Below are 24,042 nucleotides of genomic sequence, written 5' to 3' on the forward strand. Positions count from 1 at the left end.
TGTGTGTCCACATTTGTGAGAAAACAAGGCAAAGGTGGCAATATATTGCTAACTGTACATACCATACTATTCTTATCATCTTTCTGTAGTCTGAAATTTTTCAAATTAAAAACTTGGGGGATGGGGTGCCTGGGTGGCTCAGTCGGTTAAGCGTCCGACTTCGGCTCAGGTCATGATCTCACAGTTCATGGGTTCAAGCCCTGCATCAGGCTCTGTGCTGACAGCTAGCTCAGGGCCTGGAGCCTGCTACAGATTCTGTGTCTCATTCTCTGACCCTCCCCTACTCACACTGTATCAGAAATATCTCTCTCTCAAAAATAAATAAAACTTAAAAAAAATTTTTTTAAAACTTGGGGGAAATAACAGAGATAAATACAGTTTGGATTTGTATAGACTTCCTACCCAGTGAGGATGCTAGTTGTGTGTTTATTTTATCCTTAGTAAAAGGTCACTCGTCTTTGCTATGGCAAGATACAGACTATCACTTTCTATAAAAAAATTCCACCTTTTCTCAGCATTAATATAGGGTATGTGAAGTCTACCAATTGTGACAGCACAGGAAATTAATGTCTAAAGAACCGTGAGTTACAGGCACATTTCACGAAGGGGCAAGCTGGTTTCCTACAAGGAACCATATGGTAATCATCAATACGCCACTGGCCTATTACTTGACTTTGCGAAACTATTTTGTAAAGATTATCTGGTGCCCAATTAAAAAGAAAGAAATTAGATTCAAGTTTAAGATGCCTCTGGTTTTCTGAAAGTATTCTGAAAGGTCATTCAAAAGGACTTGAAAATTTAGATTTTTCATTCATGTATTTATTCCACATTCAAAGTGAATCACAATTTAAAGCCATAACATTTTGAAGAGGTAAAGGATAATCTGTGTCACAGCTGCATTAATAAAACACACTGGTCTAAAGCGCAACACTAAACAGGTGTTCTCTGTTCCCAAGGTGGAATAAATACATAACAATTACACATAAAATTTCACTAAAGATCTGAGATGAGGCAAATAACCCTTGGAAACAAACTGCCTGATGAACAGATGCAGGCTACAAATAATTTTTCTTAACATTTTATCGCAAGAAGGAAAAATCCCCAAGGTGTCTACTACCTCAAACCCCTGTGTCATGCCCTTGGCCTCGGCTTCTGTCTTCCCTCCTCAGTCACATCCAAATCCAGAAAGGCTTCTGCACCCCATGCTCAAAAACACCCAAGTCCCTAAGGACCTCAGCACAGACTGCTGTTAATGAGCCTGTGTGCAACCTTCATTCAGAACCTCCAGGGAAATCAGGAGCTCAAAGAGCAGCAGCATTTCTTTAAACAATAGTCTTAACTATCCAATGAGCTCTGATGGACCATGTGCATTTCATAAACAAATCAAAATATTGCCTTAATATCTTTCTATTTTTCTGGGAAAATGTTAAGTAAACTAGTCAAGTAAAAAAGAAAATGTTTACAGAATAATGAAAAATGAAAATTCAAAGGGTTTATGCCAAAAAGCAAACCAGTCCTCTGCAGCCTAACTCATTTGTTTTTGGGCTGGGAAGCCATGTAGAGAGCAATCAGGCAGTAGATGGTCCCTCCCACCGTCAGCGCCATGGTGGTCCGGTATAGCATTTGGTCAGGCAGGCCTCGTTTCAGGTGGATGGGCACACCGTCGGACTTCTGGAAACCAAGAATCATCAAGGACATGGTTAATAAAAATATTTTACAGTTTAGGCTAATAAAGAACAAAGACCTTTATAACTAAGCCATCAACACACCGCAGTGGAAAAGACCCTAACCAATTAGAAATCCATTAGAATCCTGACTGAAATGGTTTTCTAATATGCAGCTAAAGCTTGTAAGGCCAAAGTCATTCTCCAAAATGGGGCCTCAGGAACATGTATGCAACAAATTCCATGTTTCTAAGGAATTTATCATATATTGCTTAACTAGGCCAGTAGCACTGGTGCATTTCTTTTAAAGGCAAAAGTAATCCTCAGCTGAATGACTCCAGGCACAAGGCCTGCTCCACATTTAGTCTGACTTCTGACCATTAGTCATTGATGTCTGCGCACACCAGGTCAGTTAGTGGGTTCAAGTCCATGTTGTATTCAACTTCTGTCCATTAAGCTGGTAAATCCTTGTTTAAAAAAAAAAAGACTCGGGGCGCCTGGGTGGCTCAGTTGGTTAAGCGTCCAACTCTGGCTCAGGTCATAATCTCACAGTTCATGGGTTCGAGCCCCGCATCGGGCTCTGTGCTAACAGCTCAGAGCCTGGAGCCTGTTTCAGATTCTGTGTCTCCCTCTCTCTCTGCCCTCCCCCACTCGTGCTCGGTCTCTGTCTCAAAAATAAACTATAAAAGAAAAAAATTAAAAAAAAAAAAAAAAAGACTCCAGGGGCACCTGGCTGGCTCAGTTGGTAGAGCACACAACTCTTGATCTCCGTGTCATTGAGATTAAACCACACAATGGGCCTGGAGCCTACTTAAAAAATAATATCTTTAAAAAAGAGATTAAAAGAGATTAAAAAAGATTCCATAAAATGTTTAGTCCATTATTTTGCACAGTCTCCAAAATCCCTCCCCCACTATAATTCAAGACTCCGAATGTCCAATCAAGTCTTTTTTTTTTCTTTTTTAAATGTTTTTCATTTTTTATTTTTGAGAGAGAAATAGAGACAGCATGAGCAGGGGAGGGTCAGAGAGAGAGAGAGACACAGAATGTGAAATAGGCTCCAGGCTCTGAGCTAGCTGTTAGCACAGAGCCTGACACGGGGCTCGAACCCACGAGCCGTGAGATCGTGACCTGAGCCAAAGTCGGATGCTTAACCGACTGAGCCACCCAGGCGCCCCCCAATCAGGTCTTACTTATCAGATAAAAAAAGGGTTTGACATGATCAGAAGTGCCAAGCCAGGCCTGAATCTGCACATATTTCTGAGGACAGGGAAGCTACCTTCTAGCAACAGCAGTAAAAGACACTCACTCCCGCGGCACCAGAGATGCAGCTGGGCCACTGACCTCTCAATTATCTGTATGTAGATTAACATTAACAATATTCTAAAATCCAATTCTGGCTTCTCTCTGTTGATCAGCAAACCCAAGAGAGCCTTTTCTACTTCTAACAGCTCAGTGAATTTTAATATCAAGCAAGCAAAAACAATAAAACTTGTTGCCAAAATAACAAGTCATTCTCTAGTGTCTGTTCTAGTGTTTTCTCTCACCTGGAAAAACTTCTGCAGCTCGGGAACTTTGTTTTTCCCAGCATAATCATATGCAGTAAAATCTGAACTCAGTTTGGTGGGTGTGGCAAATATGATAGGTGGTGCTTCTGTGGAAACCACAGGCCTTAATCCCTGTAGGAAAAAGGAAAATGTCAAGTTGAAAGCACGTCTGGGCATATAAACCACCTTTCAACAAGCAGGCTGTCTGGAATCATGGAGGCAGTCATTCAACCACACAAGAGGGAAGGAAAGGCTCTTCGAGTCTGCATTACAAGGCCTTTAATTTTAAGATTTAAAGTTCGTAAACTTTTAACAGAAAGTTTCCCACAGCAAACCCCATCAAGAATTCCCTGCCATTAAGATGGGGGTTTGAGGTGAGGAAGAGAGAAGCAAACAATCACAAAAGCCCAATCTGAGCTTCCAGAAATACCTATTATGTCTACCTTCCTATCATATCAATAAAACATTTTTTAAATTTTATATTTATTTATTTTTGAGACAGACAGAGACAGTGTGGATGAGGGAGGGGCAGAGAGAGAGAGAGGGAGACAGTATCCTAAGCAGGTTCCAGACTCTGAACTGTCAGCACAGAGCCCAACGCATGGCTCAAACTCATGGAACCGTGAGATTATAACCTGAGCTGAAGTCGGATGCTTAACTGACTGAGCCCCCCAGGTGCCCCTCAATAAAACATTTTTAATCTGTATTAACTTTTGGCTACATTTCAAAAGGAACCTGGCTGTCCCTTTTCTACTCTGGATGAGCTGATGTACTAACACAGTATTTCTAACCCCAGAGTACACTTCAGAACTTTCTAGACACACAATAAAGAAACAGCTTAATCTGGAAGAGACTCCAATGGTAAGAGACCTGTCTTTCAGGACAAGAAAACAAACAAAAAAATTAGAGAAATTGAGGGGCGCCGCGGTGGCTCAGTTGGTTAAGCATCGGACTTCGGCTCAGGTCATGATCTCACAGTTCGTGGGTTCCAGCCCTGCATCGGGCTCTGTGCTGACAGCCAGCTCAGAGCCTGGAGCCTGTTTCAGATTCTGTATCTCCCTCTCTCTCTGACCCTCCCCTGCTCACTCTGTCTCTCTCTCTCTCCTAGAAATACATAAAACATTTAAAAAAAAAAAAAAAAGAAAGAAAACATTAAAAAAAATTTTTTTTAATTAGAGTAATTGAACTTCCAGCATTAATACAGCCATAAGTTAAAAAACATACATAGTAAAACTTAAGGAAATTTCACTGTTCTCATCTGTGACATGTATACAAATGTAATAATATCTACCAGTAAAAAAACAGCATGATATAATGTGCCTAACACTGAATATTTATATTCAATAAATATAAACAGAATGAGACTTGGGAGTTAACACAGGTTTGCTGTTAGTAACTCCCTGAGCCACATGGACAGAAGGACCTAGGACAGAAGGCTTAAAAAGAACCTAAAGGAGAAGAAAAATGGAAGTACTGTTACAGGCTATGCCAAGCCAAGTAAAAGAAGCTGGTCAGAAGACCACAGATTATATGATCCATTCATATGAAAGTCCAGAATAAAAAAACCTACAAAAACAGCAGTAGAGAAGCAGCTGCTCAGGGCTGGGGGTGAGCAGCAGGGGGAGACGACTGCAGGGTACAGGTTTCTTCTTGAGGGGATGAAAATGCTCTAAAATTAATATGGTAACAGTTGCACATGGTCTATTAAAAAAAACACTGTTGTACACTTTAAATGAGTGAATGTATGGTATGTGAATTATATCTCAATAAAGCTACTTTAAAAAAAAAGGAACCCAAGGGAAATTCTGGTGTTCTATCTGATGGACTGAATCTACAGTGGCAAATATAGATAAAGATGGTTCTCTAAAATAACCTGCAGATTAAGATAGAAGCGAAGAGTTACAAACCAACACAATCACATCCTTTTATATTAAATTCTAACTATAAAAAATAAAATTTAAAGTTAGGAAGCAGAGTTCAAGCCCACCCTCTTCTATTTTACAGATGAAGGAGGAAACCCTTTGCTCAAATTAACATCGTTGTCAGACCCCTGGTTCTTGATCTCTTCAAGGAAATATAAATTTACCTATAACTGACAAAACATATTCTAAAGATCCTATGCCGAACGCCTCAATGATACTCCCACCAGGTAAGCATTAGGATCAACAGGGCAACAAAAAGTATTAAAGCAAATTTGGTTTTGGTCCAAGATGGCAGCACATAAAGACCCTGAACTCCCCTCCTCCCAGGAACACACCAAATCTACGCCTACACAGAGAGCAATTCTTGCTAAATAAGGACTGAAGGCTGACTGAACAGCTTCCACACAACAAAGGATAGTGGGACCGCACAGAACAGGAGACAGAGATGCGGGGTTAAGAACAGGAATCCCAGGCAGAGAAGGACAAATATCATATGTTTGCACGTATAGGAGGATTGGGAGGAACTTAACAGACGACCAAGGGGGAGAAGAAGGGGGGAAATGGTGGGGGAAAGGGAGAGAGGCAAACCATGAGAGACTCTTGAATGCTGACAAAAACTGAGAACTGATGGATGTAGGGGGGGAGGGGGGATGGGCATGGAGGAGGGCACTTGTGGGTATGAGCACTGGGTGTTGTGTGGAAACTAATTTGACAATAAACTATTTGTAAAAAAAAAAACAACAACAACAACAGGAATCCCACCCTGATACAAGGAACGGCAGGAGGGACGGACAGCACAGAAAGGGCTGCACACATTCACCCAATCTGCGCCACAGCAAAAACAACAACAACAACAAACCCCACAACAGTATAAACAGCAAACAGACTATAAGTGAAGGAAACCCGTTTACTAACCCCAGAGCAACTACTCACTGGTAGGGGAACTGTTAGGACTCTCTCCGGTTAGAAGGTGCTAGCAAGCACCACTGTTTCCATTCCCTCCTCTAGCCTGACAGTGCAGCGGGAGCAGGCACTCTAGCTCCAGCCTGCACACTCTAGCCCCAGGCCCTGGCCCGCACACCAGCTGCAGGCCCCCCACCACATGCACCTCCCTTGCCTCCAGCTGTCTCACCAAGGCTACCTCAGCCCGCACCAGCTACAGCCCTAGCTATCTCACCAAGGTGGCCCAGGCAAGAAGCACCCTGGGACACCCCCCTCTACCCCGGCCTGCATCTCCTTCAGCTCCACCCACCCAGCCAGGGCACTTCCTATGCAGAGCACCCCGCCCATACCTGCCCCAGCTCCAGCCATCCCACTAGGGAGAGGCCCAGGGCAGAGAGCCTGAGAACAACCCAGCCTAGGTCTGACCCAGCTCCTGCTGTCCCAGTAGGGCAGTGCTGGCACCAAGCACTCCTGAACCATCTGGTCTGAACTTACCCCAGCTCCCACCATCCCACAGGGAATGTGCCCTCAGCCTGAGCCCACTACAGCTCTAGCAAAACAAGGCCACCAGGCACACACAGTCTACACAAGACCACCCCTTAGAGACTGGGGAAGGTAACTGTTTCACTTAATTCATAGAAACAAACACAGAAAGTCAAACAAAATGAGAAAAAAGAAAAAAGAATACCTTCCAAAGAAAAGAACAAAACTTTAGAAAAAATAAAAAACAACGGAGATAAGAAATCTACCTGATAGCGGCACCTGGGCGGCTCAGTCGGTTGAGCATCCAACTTCAGCTGAGGTCATGATCTCACGGTCTGTGGGTTTCAGCCCCGCATCGGGCTCTGTGCTGACAGCTAGCTCCGAGCCTGGAGCCTGCTTCAGATTCTGTATCTCCCTCTCTCTCTGACCCTCCCCTGCTCACGCTCTCTCTCTCAGAAATAAATAAAAACATTTTAAAAATTAAAAAAAAAAAAAAAACATTAAAAAAAAAATAAATCTACCTGACAGAGTTCAGAGCAATGGTCATAAAGATGCTCACTGGAACTGAGAGAAGAGTTTAAGAGTACTCAATAAAGAAATAAGAACCAATCAGTATTGAAGAGTACAGCAATTGAAAAACACACTAGAAGGAATCAACAGCAGATTAGAAGATACAGATAAACAGATCAGCAATCTGGAAGACAGGGTAACAGAAAGTACCCAAGTTGAACAGCAAAAAGAATAAGAAAAAATGAAGATGGGGCACCTGGGTGGCTCAGGTGGTTGAGTACCTGACTTCAGCTCAGGTCATGATCTCATGGTTCACCAGTTCAAGCTCAGCATCAGGCTCTATGCTGACAGCTCAGAGCCTAGGGCCTACTTCAGATTCTGTGTCTCCCTCTCTCTCTGCCCCTTCCCCTCCCCGGTCCACTCATTCTCTCTAAAAAATAAATACAAACATTAAAAAATAAATAAAAGAAAAAATGGGATAGGTTAAGGGGACCCACGGGACAATGTCAAGTGTACTAATATTCACATTATAGGGGTCCCAGAAGGGACAGAGGGAAAGGGGCAGAAAACTTATTTGAAGAAATAACAGCTGAAAACTTCTCTAACCTGGGAAAAGCAGACATCTAGGTTCAGGAAGCAGAGAAAGCCCCGAACAAGATGGATCCAAAAAGGTCCGTACCAAGACATAATTAACAAAATGACAAAGATTAGACAGAATCGTAAAAGGAGTAAGAGATAAGCAGCTAATTATGTACAAAGAAAACTCCATAAGACGATCAGCTGATTTTCCAGCAAAAATGGTGCAGTCCAGAAAGGAGTGGTACAATACATGCAAAGCATTGAAAGGAAAAAACTTACAACCAAGAATGCTCTACTCTACAAGATTATCATTCAGAACTGAAGGACAAATAAGTTTCCCAGCAACAGTTAAAGAAGTTCATCACCACTTAACTAACCTTAGAAAAGTGTTAAAGGGACTTTAAGTGGAAAAGAAAAGGCCATAACTAAAAGAAAATTAGGAAAGGAAAAAATTTCACTGGTAAAAACAAACATATAATAAAGGTAGTGAATCAATCGCTAAGAAAACTAGTATTGAAGTTAAAAGACAAGAGTAGTAAAATCAATTACATCTAAAATCAATTACATCAATTACATCAAATTTGCTGGGGGTGTCTGGGTGGTTCACTTGGGTAAGTGTCCAACTCTTGCCTTTGGCTCAGGTCATCATCTCACAACTCATGGGATCAAGCCCCATGTCAGGCTCTCTACTGACAGCATGAAGGCTGCTTGGGATTCTCTCTCTACCTCTGTCTGCCCCTTCTCTGCTCCTGCTCTCTCTCAAAATAAGTATTAATAAAAAATTTGTTGGGGCGCCTGGGTGGCTCAGTCAGTTAAGCATCCGACTTCAGTTCTGGTCATGATTTCACCGTTCAGGAGTTCGAGCCCCGTATCAGGCTCTGTGCTGACAGCTAAAAGCCTAGACCTTGCTTCAGATTCTGTGTCTCCCTCTCTCTCTTTGCCCCTCCTCTGCTCATACTCTGTCTCTATCTCAAAAATAAATAAACATTAAAAAGTTTTTTAATTCATTGAGATTCATAAAATAAAAAGATGTAAAATATGACAGTATACACATGGGGAAGTTTTTATTATGTAATGCTTTTAGAATGTGTCTGAACTTAAGCAACCAACAACTTAATATAGATTGCTATATACTTAGGGTGTTATATATGAACCTCATGCTAACCATATACCTATAAAAACCTATTAAAAAATCCACAAAGAATAAAAAGAAAGGAATCCAAGCAAAAGACTAAAGTCATCAGTTACAAGGGAAGAAAGCAAGTAGAGGAAACAGAAAACCTACAAAAACAGGGAGAAAACAACTGACAAAATAGCAAGCAATAAGCACAAACCTGTCAATTATTACTTTAAATGTAAATTATCTAAATAAATACTTCAATCAAAAGACAAGGGTGACTCAATGGATAAAAAACAAGACCCATCTATACGCTGCCTACCAGAGGCTCTTTCAGTCCTAAAGACGCATACAAACTGAAAAGTTAAGAGATATAAAAAATATATATATTCCACATAAACGAAGCAAAAAGAAAGCTGGAATAGCAAAACTTATGTCAAGACAAAGTAGAATTTAAAACAGAGATAGTAACGGGGCATGGGGGTGGCTCAGTTGGTTAACTGTCCGAATTTGGGTCAGGTCACGATCTTGTAGTTAGTGAGTTCGAGCCTCGCATTGGTGTTTGTGCTGACAGCTCAAAACCTGGAGCCTGCTTCAAATTCTGTGTCTCCCTCTATCTCTGCCCCTTCCCCATTCATGTGTGCGTGCTCTCTCTCTCTCTCAAAAATAACATTAATAAAAATTTAAAACAAAAACTCTAACAAGAGACAAAGAAGGGTATTATATAAAGGGATTAATCCAACAAGATGATGTAACAACTGTAAATATCTATCTATGCACCCAACACAAGGGCACCTAAATATACAAAGTAAATATTAATAGGTACAAAGGGAGAAATTGACAGTAACACAATAACAGCAAGGGAATTTAACAACCCACTTACATCAATGGATAAAGCATCCAGACATAAAAATCAATATGGATTTGAACACATTAGACCAGATAGAACTAGCAGATATATATAGAATATTCCACCCCAAAAGAGCATAATATACATTTTTTTCAAGTGCACATGAACATTCTCCAGGACATATTAGGCCACAAAACAAGTCTCAATTAATTTAATAAGACAGAGCATCTTCTCCAATCACAACAGTATAAAATCAGAAATTATTGGGGGGGTGGGGGGACTAGGAAAAAACCCACAAACACATGGAGGCTAAACAACATGCTCCTAAACAACCCAGGAGTCAAAGAAGAAACCAAAAAGGAAATTTAAAAATCCACAGAGAAATGAAAATGGAAACAATGTTCAAAATCTTTGGGATACAACAAAAGCAGCTCTAAAAAAAAGATGTGAAACTAAGAGCTGGTTCTTCAAAAAGATAAACAAAATTTATAAACCTTTAGCCAGACTTATCAAGAAAAAAAGAGAACTCAAAATCACAAATAGAAGTTACAACTGACACCACAGAAATACAAAGGATTATAAGACACTACTATGAAAATTATATACCCACAAGTTGGATAACTTAGAAGAAAGGGATAAATTCCTAGAAACACAGAATGCTTCCAAGACTGAATCAGGAAGAAATAGAAAATCTGACCAGACCGATTACTAGCAGTGAAAGTGATATCTGTAATTAAAATAACTCCCAAGAAAGAAAAGCCCAGGACCACATGCTTCACAAGTAAATTCTACTTGTGATAACACCTATCCTTCTCAAATGATTCCAAAAACCAGAAGAGGAAGAAACTCTTCCAAATTCATTCTACAAAGCCAGCATAACCCTGATAACAAAACCAAAGGTGATACAAATATATAATTACACACACACGCACACACACACACACACACACAGGCCAGTATCTCTGATGAGCACAGATGCAAAAACCACTCACCAGGATGCAAGATTGGTTTCATACCCACAAATCAATCAAGGTGATACACAACGTTAACAAAATGAAGCTGGACCCTTAAGCAACTGAGCCACCCAGGTGATCCTTAAAACTATTAAGACAATGATGAAAGAAACTGAAGACACAAACAAATGGAAAAATATACCAGGTGCATTAATTGGAAGAATTCATACTGCTAAAATGCCCATATTGGGGCACCTGGGTGGCTCAGTCGGTTAGGCGTCCGACTTCGGCTCAGGTCATGATCTCACGGCTCGTGGGGTCGAGCCCTGTGCTGACAGCTAGCTCAGAGCCTGGAGCCTGCTTCAGATTCTGTATCTCCCTCTCTCTATGACACTCCTCTGCTCATGCTGTCTGTCTCTCAGAAATAAACAAAAACCATTAAAAAAAATTTTTTTAAAGCAAAATGCCCATATTACCCAAAGCAACCTACAGATTCAATGCAAACCCTATCAAAATACCAATATGATTTTTCACAGACCTAGAATAATCCTAAAATTTGTATGGAATCACAAAAGATCCAAAATAGCCAAAGCAATCTTAAGAACAAAGCTAAAGTTATCACAATCCCAAATTTCAAGATATTTGGGATTAGTAATCAAAACAGTACTAGCACTAAAACAGATTAACAGAACAGAGCCCAGAAATAAAATCACATTTATATCGTCAACCCTACAACAAAGGAGACAAACTTACAGAATGGGGAAATGACAGTCTCTTCATAAATAGTGCTGGTAAAACTGGACAGCTACATGCAGAAGAATGAAACTGGGCGCACCTGACTGGCTCGGCTCAGTGGCAGAGGATGTGACTCTTGATTCTAGGATCAGGAGTTCAAGCCCCACATTGGGTAGAGAGCTTACTTTAAAAAAAAAAAAAAAAAATGCTTTTGACTTTTGCCTTGGAGAAGGTGAAGGTGCAACTGTCTTTGGTCATCCCAAATCTGGGTTCATCCGACACCAGCCACCTCCACATGCCACCTAAGTTCAACCCTAATGAGATCAAAGTCCCATACTGAGATGCACCAGGAGGGGAAGTTGGTGCCATGTTTGCCCTGGCCCAGAAGATCGTCTCCCTGAGTCTGACCAAGAAAAAAGGTTCCAGGGGCGCCTGGGTGGCTTAGTCGGTTAAGCGTCCGACTTTCGCTTGGGTCATGATCTCGCTGTTCGTGGGTTCGAGCCCCGCGTCAGGCTCTGTGCTGACTGCCGGCTCAGAGCCTGGAGCCTGTTTCAGAGTCTGTGACTCCCTCTCTCTCTGACCCTCCCCTGCTCACGCTGTCTCTCTCTCTCTCTCCTAGAAATAAATAAAACATTAAAAAAAAAAAAAAGACTCCATAGCCAAGGCAACTGATGAATGGAAAGATCTAGGGATTACAGTGAAACTGACCATTCAGAACAGATAAGCCCAGATTAAAGTGGGACCTCGCTCCTTGCCTCTGCTCTGAACACCTCAAGGAACTACCAGGAGACAGAAAGAAGCAGAGAACTATTAAGCAGAGTGGAAATACCACTTTTGATAAGTCTATCAACACTGCCTGACAGATGTGGCACCAATCTTTAGCCAGAGAACTCTCTGAAACCATTAAAGTAATCTTGGAAACTGTCCAGTCTGTGGGCTGCAATGCTGATGGCCATCACCCTCAGGACATCACAGATGACATCAATAATGGTGCAGTAGGATGCCCTGCTAGTTAAGAACTACAAAGGAGAATATTTCAATAAAGGATCATTTGACAACCAAAAAAAAAAAAAAAAAAAGAATGAAACTGGACTTTTCTTACACAATACACAAAATAAATTCAAAATGGATTAAAACTTAAATGTAAGTCTTAACTCCTAAGAAGAAAACATACACAATAATCTCTTGGACGTCAGTCTTAGCAATATTTTTCTGAATCTGTCTCCTCAGGTAAGGGGAACAAAAGCAAAAATAAGCTGGGACTACATCAAACTAAAAAATTTTTTGCACAGTGAAGGAAACCAACAAAACAAAAGGGCAGCCTACTGAATGGGAGAAGATACATGCAAATGATACATCCCAGAAGAGTTAATATCCAAAATATATAAAGATCTTATACAACTCAATACGAAAAACATACAAAGGGCCTGAACACACATTTTCCAAAGACGACTTACAGATGGCCAACAGGCACATCAAAAGTTGTTCAATTATCACTACTCATCAAGGAAATACAAATCAAAACCACAGTGAGATATTACCTCACACCACTCAGAATGGTAAGTATCAAAAAGACAAGAAATAACAAGTGCTGGCGAAGATGTAAAGAAAAGACAAGCCTCATCCACAGCTGATGGAGATACAGACTGGTGTAGTCATTATGGAAAACAGTATGGAGGTTCCTCAAAAAATTAAAAATACAATACAAATACAATACGCACCAGTAATTCTGTTTGAGTATTTACCTGAAGAAAACAAAAATGTCAATTCAAAAGGATATGTGCACCCCTGTGTTTACTGCAGCATTATTTACAACAGCCAAGATACAAAAACAACCTAAGAGTCTACTGAGAGATGAAGGGATAAAGAAGATGCTGGGGTGTGTGTGTGTGTGTGTGTGTGTGTGTGTGTACACAGTGGAATAATATTCAGCCATAAAAATGAGATCTTGCCACTGCCAACAACCTGGATAGGAATGAGGATATTATGCTAAGTGTAATAAGTAAGACAGAAAAAGACAAATACCATTATTATTCCACTTGTGTGGAATCAAAAAAAAAAGGAATAGACACAGACCCATAAATACAGAGAACAAACTGGAGGTTGCCAGAGGGGAGGGGGTCAGAGGATGAAAAAGTCGAAGGAAATTAAGAAGTACAAATGTCCAATTATAAGGTTAAGGAATCGCTTTGTGAGGTGACAGATGTTAAGTACCTTACTGTGGTGAGCATTTTGTAATGTACATAATTGGGAAATCACTCTGTTGTATACACCTAAAACTAATATAGTATTGTAAATCAACTATACTTCAATTAAACTTCCCCCTCCAAAAGTAAACTTGGTTTCTATTTCTTTGACAAAGTCCCACAAATGGGAATTATCTGCACTGCATTCACTCATTCAGCATATATTATTGAACACTTCCTCTATACTGAAAATATACAATGAAGACAAATACAATCTCTGCCATTATGGAGATCAATGTTAAGGAATAACAGCCACTAATTATCTACTGAGCCCTTGTTATAAGCCCAGTATCCTGTCAAGCATTTCACATGCATCATCTCATTTAATCCTGCCAGCAAACCTACCAAGATGTTACTATTCCTATTTTATAGAAAAGAAAACTAGATCAGAGAGGGTAACTTGCCTAAGATCATGTAGCAAAAAAGATGGAGTCTAGTGCCAAAATTCAGGCCTTTCTAAAGTCGATACTTGAGTTTGTTTGTTTTTTAATTTTCCTTTTTAACATTTATTTTTTGAGAGACAGAGAAAGACAGAGAGAGCGAGCGCGTGAGCAGGGTGAAGGGCAGAGAGAGAGAAAGGCAGATTCTGAAGCAGACTCCAGGCTCAGAGCTGTCCACACAGAGCCCCACACAGGGCACGATCTCACACACCATGAGATCATGGCCTGGGCCAAAGTCAGATGCTTAATTAACCAACTGAGCCACCCAGGTGCCCCTGAGAGTCTTGGGTTTTTAAATATTCTGCTACCTCTCCCACTGCCCCTCTCAACTACTGCTTAAAACGAACAATTCATTTAAAGTTTGGTGAGTAAGCCACTAGCCTAAATTTAGTATATAATATACTCAGACTCACAAGGATTCAGAGATGGGAAGAGAGTCCCTAACGACTAAGAAGGCTAAAAAGGATCACTCTGAACTGAAAATTCTAACACGCTTCCTAATTCTGCAAGCTTTGTATTTTCTTCTATAAGGATTTCTCCTTGAATGCAAAAATTTAAAAACCTTTATACCAAGTATCTCCAAAAATGGTTTGAAATTCTTGTTTTGACAGGACTAATGTGAAAGCGTTTTTAGAAAGGATTATACCTAATTGCTCAGTGTTTGTTCACCCATCAAATGACTCAGAACTAGAGAAGCTTCTGAACAATATCTGAAAACAGGAGTATCAACCATCTGAATGGTTTTAAATAACTCCGTTATTTCCATTTAGAATACTTTAAAAGTCTGGAATACAAAATTTTAAAATGACCTATAATCCCATTACTTTATCCCATCAACCGTTATGAATTGTATATTCTCTTCCCATCTTTCTTCATATGCATATTTGAACATAAAATTCTATATTCTGGGTTTTTTTTCATTTAATAAGCATTTCTTCTCAGAATCCTACAAAACTTTCATGAATAAAGTTACTCTTCACATCAACCCTGTAAGTAAGGTCTTATCAGCCCATCTAATAGATGATTAAAACAAAGCTCAGAGATTCCATAAGGAAAATGGGATTCAAACCCACACACTTTTATTATACCACACAATCAATAATTCAACTGTCCTAGCCCCGCCGATAAAAGGAATGGATATTCATCTGTCTGTCAGTAAACCTAACAATTTAAGAGCAGTCAGTGTTTCCAGTGTTTCAAGGCAGCTAGACAGGAATGACACCGCGGTTCTCAAAAGTGGACTTAATTAACCAGGAATGTAAATACAAAGCAAATTTGTATCTAAAGCAAATCCCTTCACGTATGCCTCTTCCAGTGTGGCAGCTGTCCCAACAGAGAATTATGAGCCTCCCCATCCTAATAACTGACAGGTTTTCTGGCCAAAATCCTTGGAATCATTCTTAATTTGATGCACACACATTGTAAATCCTTTTGGCTCTACCTTCAAAATCTATTCAGAATCTGACCACTTCTCCCCATCTCTACCAATCCATATTCTGGTCCAAACCCCTGGATTTTTTTTTTTAAATGTTTTTTATTTATTTCTAGGAGAGAGAGAGACAGAGTGAGCAGGGGAGGGTCAGAGAGAGAGAGGGAGTCACAGACTGAAACAGGTTCCAGGCTCTGAGCTGGCAGTCAGCACAGAGCCCGACGCGGGGCACGAACCCACGAACCGCGAGATCATGACCTAAGCGAAAGTCGGATGCTCAACCGACTAAGCCACCCAGGCGCCCCTGGATTTTTTTTTTTTTAAGTTTAGAGAGAACACGACCAAGGGAGGAGCAGAGAAAGAGGGAGATTATGACCTGAGCCGATATCAAGCATCAAAGGCTCAACCAACTGAGCCACCCAGCTGTCCCCAAACTCCTGGATCTTTATAACACCCTTCTAACTGATCACCCTCCTTCCATTTCCACACTTGTTACCCTGCATGCTACTTTTAATTCAGCAACCAGTGACTAGAGATGTCACTCTTCAGCTCAAACTTCCACCAAAGCGTCCCATCTCATTGAGCTAAACCCAAAATTACAATGGCTTCCAGCACCACGAGATGCAGCCTTCAAACCCCACCACCCCGCCACCTACATCATCCCCTCTCTCTACCGTAGCCCACTAGATAAGCCCCTTAAATCTCCCAGGCATCAGGCACTAGAATCCCTCTACCTAGAATGCTCTTCTCTAGGTACACACATAACTGGCACCCTCACCTCCTTCAGGTCTTTGCCCGTGTCTCACCTTCTCAGTGAGACATTCCTTACCACCCTTTTAAACTGCATGTCCTCCTCTTTATCTGGCCTTTTTTTTTTTTTTTCCTTCCACAGCACTTACCAGCACCTAGCATATCGTACTTTTCTTTGTTTACTGTGTCCCCCACTACCGCAATGGAAGCCCTGTGAGGGCAGGTTTTGTTCACTGCTCTTACTTCCCTAGACTTAAAAAAGCAAAAAGCATATTCAGTAAATATTTGTTTAAAGTATAAACAAACAGGGGCACCTGGGTGGCTCAGTCGGTTAAGCGTCCAACTTCGGCTCAGGTCATGATCTCACGGTTTGTGGGTTCCAGCCCCGGGTCGGGCTCTGCGGTGACAGCTAGCTCAGAGCCTGGAGCCTGTTTCAGATTCTGTGTCTCTCTCTCTCTCTCTGACCCTCCCCTGCTCATGCTGTCTCTAGCCCTCTCTCAAAAATAAATAAATAAAAACATTAAAAATACAATAAAGTATAAATAAACAATAGCTTCACAACAAGGTAGACTTTAGTATTTCAGAAGTGAAGTCTGTAAATCAAGTCAGCACTTGATGGCAGAGCCTCCCATACCTCCCACAAAGAAAACTAGTGAATAAATGCTGCCACTGTTCTTAAAATAGTGGACTGTAAACCAAGTGGAAATTACAGGTTTTGCTTTTTAGTATCAAATCTCTTAGCCATTTACACAATCACTACCCCTACAATTAAGACCATTCAACCACAACCATTTAGCAGTTGAATTGTTTTTAGTCTAATTGCTCCAAAATAAATTTTTTTAAGATTTTATTTTTAAGTAATCACTACACTCAACACAGGGCTCAAACTCACAACCCCAAGACCCAAGAGAGCCAGCTCCACCAAATGAGCCAACCAAGGGCTCCTATTTGCTCCAAATTTTTAGAGAGAAGTAAATTTGATAATTTCCCCTTGAAGTTGACTGGCCCAAGTTTCCCTTTCATTCTACCTTTTAGGTTTGAGAAGGAGAGAGGAGTAATAAGAGAATTACCCTTTTTTTTTTATTTTTAGGGGCACCTGGGTGGCTCAGTTGGTTAAGTGTCCAACTTCAGCTCAGTGACCTTGCGGTCTATGAGTTCAAGCCCCGTGTCAGGCTCTGTGATGACAGCTCAGAGCCTGGATCCTGCTTTAGATTCCGAGTCTCCCTTTCTCTGCCCCTCCCCTGCTCGTGCTCGGTCTCTAAAAAATAAACGTTAAAAAAAAAAAAAAACAACTTTTTTTTTTGACACACGACAGGTTAATATCTTTAATATAGAATGAGCTCATTACAAATTGATCGTTTTTTGTTTTTTTTTTTTTACTGGTAGAAACCTAAGAACTCTTGCACTGTGATTTAGGACTAGAAACAAGTTTCAATCTGCAGTGACTCAAGTTCTTCCTAACTCCCATCTAGATATCAATCACCACCTCCATGTTTCCCGGACACATCACACTCTGCAAGTCCAAAATTCACCGTTTCTCACAAATCTATTCAGGAGTTCCCTGTTTCTAAGGACAGCACCACCATCCTCTCATTACCCAGTCATCTGCAAGATCTCCTTTCTCATCCCCCCAATCTCCCTTATTGGTCACTAAGTCCTTATCTCCCAGACCTGTTCCTCTTTCCCACTCAAACAACCCTGAACTATTCTAGGAGTATAACTCATAGAATATCCTATGGGGATAACAGGCATCCCCAGCACTGGTCTCTCCCAGGCAGACTATCTTTCCGAAGCATAGCTCTGGTTATGATACTTGCTCCTCCATATTAAATCTTCATGGGGCGCCTGGGTGGCTTAGTCGGTTAAGCGTCCGACTTTCGCTTAGGTCATGATCTCGCGGTTCGTGGGTTCGAGCCCCGCATCGGGCTCTGTGCTGACTGCCAGCTCAGAGCCTGGAACCTGTTTCAGAGTCTGTGACTCCCTCTCTCTCTGACCCTCCCCTGCTCATGCTGTCTCTCTCTCTCTCCTACAAATAAATAAAACATTTAAAAAAAATTTAAATCTTCATGAAACTAAAGGTGAGAAGTATGTCCTTATTCTAACCTCTGGGTAAGATTCTACCACAACTTTCTGCATCAAGTTGCTTTGTAAATCCTATTTGTTTCTCACAAAATTAAGTCCTACCATCCTAGACCCTTCATGACCTACTCCACCTACCGCTAAACTTACTACTCAGTGATTTCCCTGCAGCCCCCCCACCTCCTCCTTCACTCCCACAGTTACCTTTACCTAGAAGGTCATCCTACCCTCTTAATTAGGAGAACTGTTGGGTCATAAGGTAAAAATGTTTCACTTTTTAAAAAACTTTTAATGTTTATTTTTGAGAGAGAGCGCGCAAGCAGAGGAGGGCCAGAGAGGAGACACAGAATCCAAAGCAGGCTCCAGGCTGAGTTGTCAGCACAGAGCGGGATGTGGGTTCAAACCCACAGACTGCAAGATCATGACCTGAGCCAAAGTTGGACGCCTAACTGAATGAGCCGCCCCGGCACTCCAAAATGTTCACTTTTTAAGAAATTACTAGACTATTTCCAAAGTGGCTGTGCAGTAGGGTCCCTTCCCTAAGGAAACAAAAAAAACCTCAAGGCAACCAGACTACACCTCCTATGGGACAATCCCTCACGACCTTGTTAAAATGAGACCACTTAATCAGGATACATGTTTGTGTGTTACCATACGTGGGAGACAAAGAAGCAAAAAATATATAAAAAACTATGCCACAAGGCGTTCAGTGATCAGTTCTTAAGAGTACAAACCCAACTGAGCAGTGTGGGCAAGAATAAAGTTGCTTCCTGGAAAGAAAAGCCTTAGTGTCACCACTTACTGTGTGAGAATCCCGCTACAGCGGAATCATTTCACATCCCCACCAGCAATACAGTAGGGTTCCTGCTTCTCCACATTCTCACTGACACCTGTTGTCTGTCTTCTGATTTTAGCAGGTGTGAAGTAGTATCTCACCGTAGTTTTGATTTACATTTCCCTACTGACTAATGATGTTCACCATCTTTTCATGTGTTTATTAGCCTCAATTTATTTTGACATAGGACACAGAAAGGTAAGGAAAATGCTTTTCATTCAACCACTGGAAAATACAATTACTGGTCATCTAATCTACCCGTACCATTGTTAGAAAACTAGCTTTTCTATACCAAGTTTTTCAATGCACGTTAGCTTATTCACTTTACATAATACTGGAAGTTACAAACATTTTACAGTGTTAATGTTTCCAAGAAAAGAAAAAGGAAAGTATTCCTAATTACTAAAGCTGTAATACCTGGCCAGGGGCGTATGCCTCTCACAAGCACTCTGAAATCTACATATAAAACCTAAAAAGTATCATTTCTTTCAACATAGCTTAAGAAATCCCTGAGTGCCTGGGTGGCTCAATCAGTTGAGCTCTTGATTTTGGTTCAGGTCATGTCCCCAGAGTCCTGGGGTAAGGCCTGCATAGAGTAGAGCCTGCTTGGGATATTTTCTCTCTCCCTCTCTCTCTGCCCCTTTCCCCCACTTGCTCAGGATCTCTCTCTTAAAAAATAAAAATAAATAGGGGCGCCTGGGTGGCCCAGTTGGTTGAGTGCCCGACTTCAGCTCAGGTCATGATCTCACAGTTCTTGAGTTCCAGGCCCCCATCAGGCTCTGTGCTGATAGCTCAGCTTCAGATTCTGTGTCTCCCTCTCTCTCTGCCCCTCCCCTGTTCACACACAGTCTCCAAAATAAACATTAAAAAGATTTTTTTTAATAAAAACAGATTTTAAAAAACCCTTAAGTGACTAAGAAGCATGGAGCCTGCTTGGGTCATTCTCTCTCTCTCCCTCTGCCCCTCTCCCCCACTTGCTCATGCTGTAAAAATAAATAATAAAAATAGATCAAGGGAAAAAAAAAAAAGAAAATCCTTAAGTAACGAAGAAGTTTAAAATTCTCAAGAGAAGCACAATTTAAGAGGTGCTAGAAATCTGAAGGCCCTAAGGCCCTATCTGTACATGAATTTCAGGGTAATAATCTCTGCTAATCTCAGGGTAATCTCTGAGAGCTAATTTTAATGTGCTGGGGTGCATGGGTGACTCTTGGTTAAGAATTCAACTTCGGCTCAGATCGTGGTCTCAAGGTTCGTGAGTTTGAGCCGCGCATCAGGCTCTGTGCTGACAGCTCAGCATCTGGAACCTGCCTCGGATTCTCTGACCCCTTCTCTTCCCTGCCCCCTTCTCGTACTTTCTCTCTCTCATCCTCAAAAATAAGCAAACAAAAAGTACTGAGGGAGAAAAAAACCTTACAAATGAGTAGTGTGTGGTTCCACATCCATGAAATTCAGAAACAGGCAGAACTATTTATAAAAGTCTGAACGGGGAAGGAAACTTCCTAGGGGTGACGAAATGTCCTATAATGTTAACAGGGCTGGAGATTACAGTGTATGCCTTTGTCAAAACTCATTAAAACTGTAACATTTAAGTTCAGTGCATGAAAACTACATTACATGTCTTTTACTGCAACAAACAGGATAGAAATGGTTACTCCCCTGTAATCTGCAAAATAAATCCTTATTGACATTTCTTTCTTTGATCTCATTACCAATTTGGCTTCAGGGACACCACCACACTGGTTTCCCTTCTAATTCTGGTTTTGGTTTTGTTTTTCTTCCTAAACGTTTATTTATTTTTGAGAGAGAGAGACGGAGCAGGAGGAGGGCAGATAGAGACACACACACAGAATCTGAAGCAGGCTCCAGGCCCTGAGCTGTCAGCACAAAGCCCAAAGCAGGACTTGAACTCTCAAACCACAAGACTATGACATGAACTGAAGTTGGGCACTTAACAGACTGAGCCACCCAGGCGCCCCACCTGGTTTGTTCTTTTGATAAATTTTTCTCCTCTACCCTCCGCTTAGTGTTTCTGCAGCCTAACCATCTTCCCACCTTTCTTCTCTATATGCTCCCTGGATGATCTCCTTCCCACCACAGATTCTACCAATTATGGGCTTATAAATCCAGCTGCTGCCAGACATGACATCATCACACGCTCAACATTTATAAACCTCGACCCTTCCTCCTGAACCCCACACGCCCCAAAACTTGCCCTTTCCCCCTCTCTACTCGAGTTAATATTAATAGCACATCTAATCTTAGACTGAAATTACTCTTAAACATCTTCCCCACTTGGAAAAGCTGCCATGTCCCCCAGAAAAAGGAAGAAGTAACATAATAGCGCATTCTTTACACCCCACCTGGGATCCTTACTATTCCAGTCCAGTTTTCCAACTGCATATTTCACCAACGGTTCCCACACTACTTTATAAGAATAAGGAATATGATGGTATCTCACACTCAACTTCTAGAGGGGAAGTAGCTACCACTTATCCAGTACCAACCACCTGCCAAAGGCTGCTAGTCACTTCATTTAACCTGTACGAAAGGTGCCCCAGAAGAAACTAAACTCACAATAAAGTAACCTGGTGAAGGCCATAAAACTAAAGCAGCAAAGCCAGGATGTTAGCTCATATTAAGAGTCTACAACTGAGAGGCACCTGGGTGGCTCAGTCGGTTAAGCTCTTGATATCAGCCCAGGTCGTATCTCATAGTTTGTGAATTCGAGCCTAGAGCTGGGCTGGGCTGTGCTGATGGTATGTAGCCTACTTGGGATCCTCTCGCTCTCCCTCTCTCTGCCCGCGCGCTCTCTCAAAATAAGTAAACGTAAGGAAAAAAGTCTACAACGGAGACAAACTCCAATTGGTAAAATCTAAATAAAATCAGATTACTTTTTTAGACTCAAATAACAGCGATCAGTTGAGACGCGTAAGGTCGTTACACTGCCCAGGCTCGCCTAAACATTTAAAAAGAACCCATTAAGTCTCTTAATTCTGACCCGACAGCCTCTCCTGCCCCTACGGCTTCCCTCGGTGCTGTCGTCCCAGCTCTCCAAACTCGAGCTTTGATGAGGCTTTTGGGCTACGCGGGGTGGGGGTAGCAATGGAACACCGAGGAGACTAAAAGCGAGACCTCCTTAAAGAGGACAAAGACGAACTTAGGACTCTGCTGGGTCGCAATTCGGGGCCACGCCGACCCCACAAGCCACCCCGACGACGCAAAAGCAACGACCTCGGAGGTCACCTTGACCCCAGCTGAGTGCCAGGCCAGGCCCAACTTCCGCCGCGGGCCAACCCCGCGGGGGAAGCAGCTACAGAATTAGGAGCCTCTAAGGCCGCCACAAGAAGATGCTGAGAGGCGGCCGGAGGGGTGGTACCGAGCTAAACCGAACCGCAGGCAGGAATCCCACCCGGCTCCGGCGCCACGACTGCCTGGCGCAGAGGCTCGGGCGGCCCTTCCGAGAGGGCCTGGAGCTATCTGTACCTGCGGGCTATAAGCGTCGGAAGCCCATGTTCCAGTCAACTTCTGCGTGAAGCCACTAAACTTGTAATACATGACGCCCGGTAACCGGCTTCCCGCAGCCGCTGCCTGCGCGACTGCCTCAGAGAAGGACCCTGCCTTCCCTGCGGTCGCCTTAAGCTTCAGCCCAAGGACCCTGCGCCAGGAGACAGGCTGCCCGGAGATCGCCTAATTTGTAACATGCCCTCTTCAGCCACATCAGGGAACAAGAAGTCGGAGTCTCAGGACCAAGAAAGGCAAAACAAAAACAAACAAACAAAAAAACAGCTCTAAGAGAGTACAGAAGCCGCCAGAAAGGGACCTGTAGAAACTACGAAGTTCCCTGCTTCTCACCCACATTTAGATTCGGGCAGTGCCAAGACGCCTTAAGAAATGCGCAAGCGCCCCACAAAACCAGGATGGAGGCTACGGGACTCGCGGGTTGAGTGGGGCGGAATCCTGGGCGGAGCCTGGGGCGAACCTGGGCGGGGTCAGGGGCGGACCTGGGCGGGGTCAGGGGCGGGTGAGGCGGGGAAAGCTAGTGTTGAAGGGCTGCCACTTGACCCTTGGTTTGAAGGCTTCTCTTCCTTTACAAACTTAACTTGCTCAGTCTTATTTCTTTCCTCCCTTTCTTTGGTCACCTGGCAAAGGGCCCAGTTTCTCACTCAGTCGGAGGATGAATCCGTCTACCAGGCTTCTCCGGCAGCCTGGGAGTGGGAGAGCAAATAAGAAAATGTGGAATCTTCTGCTGAGAGCCTTTTAGTGTAGAGGGCTGTTAGGGGTTTCGCCCCAGTAATAAAGATAACCTCTTGCGCTTTGTGCAGATGAAATACCTAGTGACCTAAACTTCAAGCACCAGGATGTAAATTTTGCAAAAGTTTCTCAGAACTGGTTTTTACCCTTGAGTTTTATGGGAATTGGTTGGTTATTCATCCTTTTTCAGGCCTCTGCCCTTTGAGATGAGTGAGGTGGGGAGTAGAGGGAAAATAAACTAGATATAACTTGAATTTTTTGGTCATTGAGGGGCACTTGGTGGCTCCGTCAATTAAGCCTCCAAGTCTTGATTTTGGCTCTGGTTCTTGGGATCAAGCCACCTATGCAGCTGTGTGCTGACAATGCAGAGCCTGCTTGGGATTTTCTCTCTCTCTCTCTCTGCCCATCCCCCCACTTGTATATTCTCTCTCTTTCTCAAAAGATAAACTTAAAAAAATTTTTTGGACCTTGAACGTAGAAGGTCTAGGACTACCATTTTAAGTTCCAGTAGTATTCACTTTAGTTCAATCTAAAGATGTTTCTAAATTAAAAATGAAAATACCATATGATTCAATAATTCCACTAGTATTTACCCAAAGAAAATGAAAACACTAATTTGAAAAGATATGTATGCAGCCCTGTTTATTGCAGCATTATTTACAATAGGCAAAATATGGAAGCAACCTATGTGTCGATCAGTAGACAAATAA

At 42.1% G+C, this 24,042-nt stretch overlaps 1 protein-coding gene across 1 annotated transcript; it reads right to left on the reverse strand.

Annotated features, from left to right (window-relative positions):
* Positions 1–797: 797 nt before the first annotated feature.
* LOC120231522 (cytochrome c oxidase subunit 7A-related protein, mitochondrial) lies at positions 798–22,707 on the reverse strand. Its single transcript, XM_039231674.1, has 3 exons — positions 22,565–22,707; positions 3,212–3,343; positions 798–1,671 (listed from the first exon to the last, which is right to left on the reverse strand). Exons 1-3 carry the CDS (start codon positions 22,634–22,636, stop codon positions 1,531–1,533), a joined length of 345 nt encoding a protein of 114 aa, XP_039087605.1. The 5' UTR covers positions 22,637–22,707; the 3' UTR covers positions 798–1,530.
* Positions 22,708–24,042: the final 1,335 nt, after the last annotated feature.

This window comes from Hyaena hyaena, unplaced genomic scaffold (assembly GCF_003009895.1).
Source record: "Hyaena hyaena isolate Hyena2069 unplaced genomic scaffold, ASM300989v1 scaffold_57, whole genome shotgun sequence".
Lineage (NCBI taxonomy): Eukaryota > Metazoa > Chordata > Mammalia > Carnivora > Hyaenidae > Hyaena > Hyaena hyaena.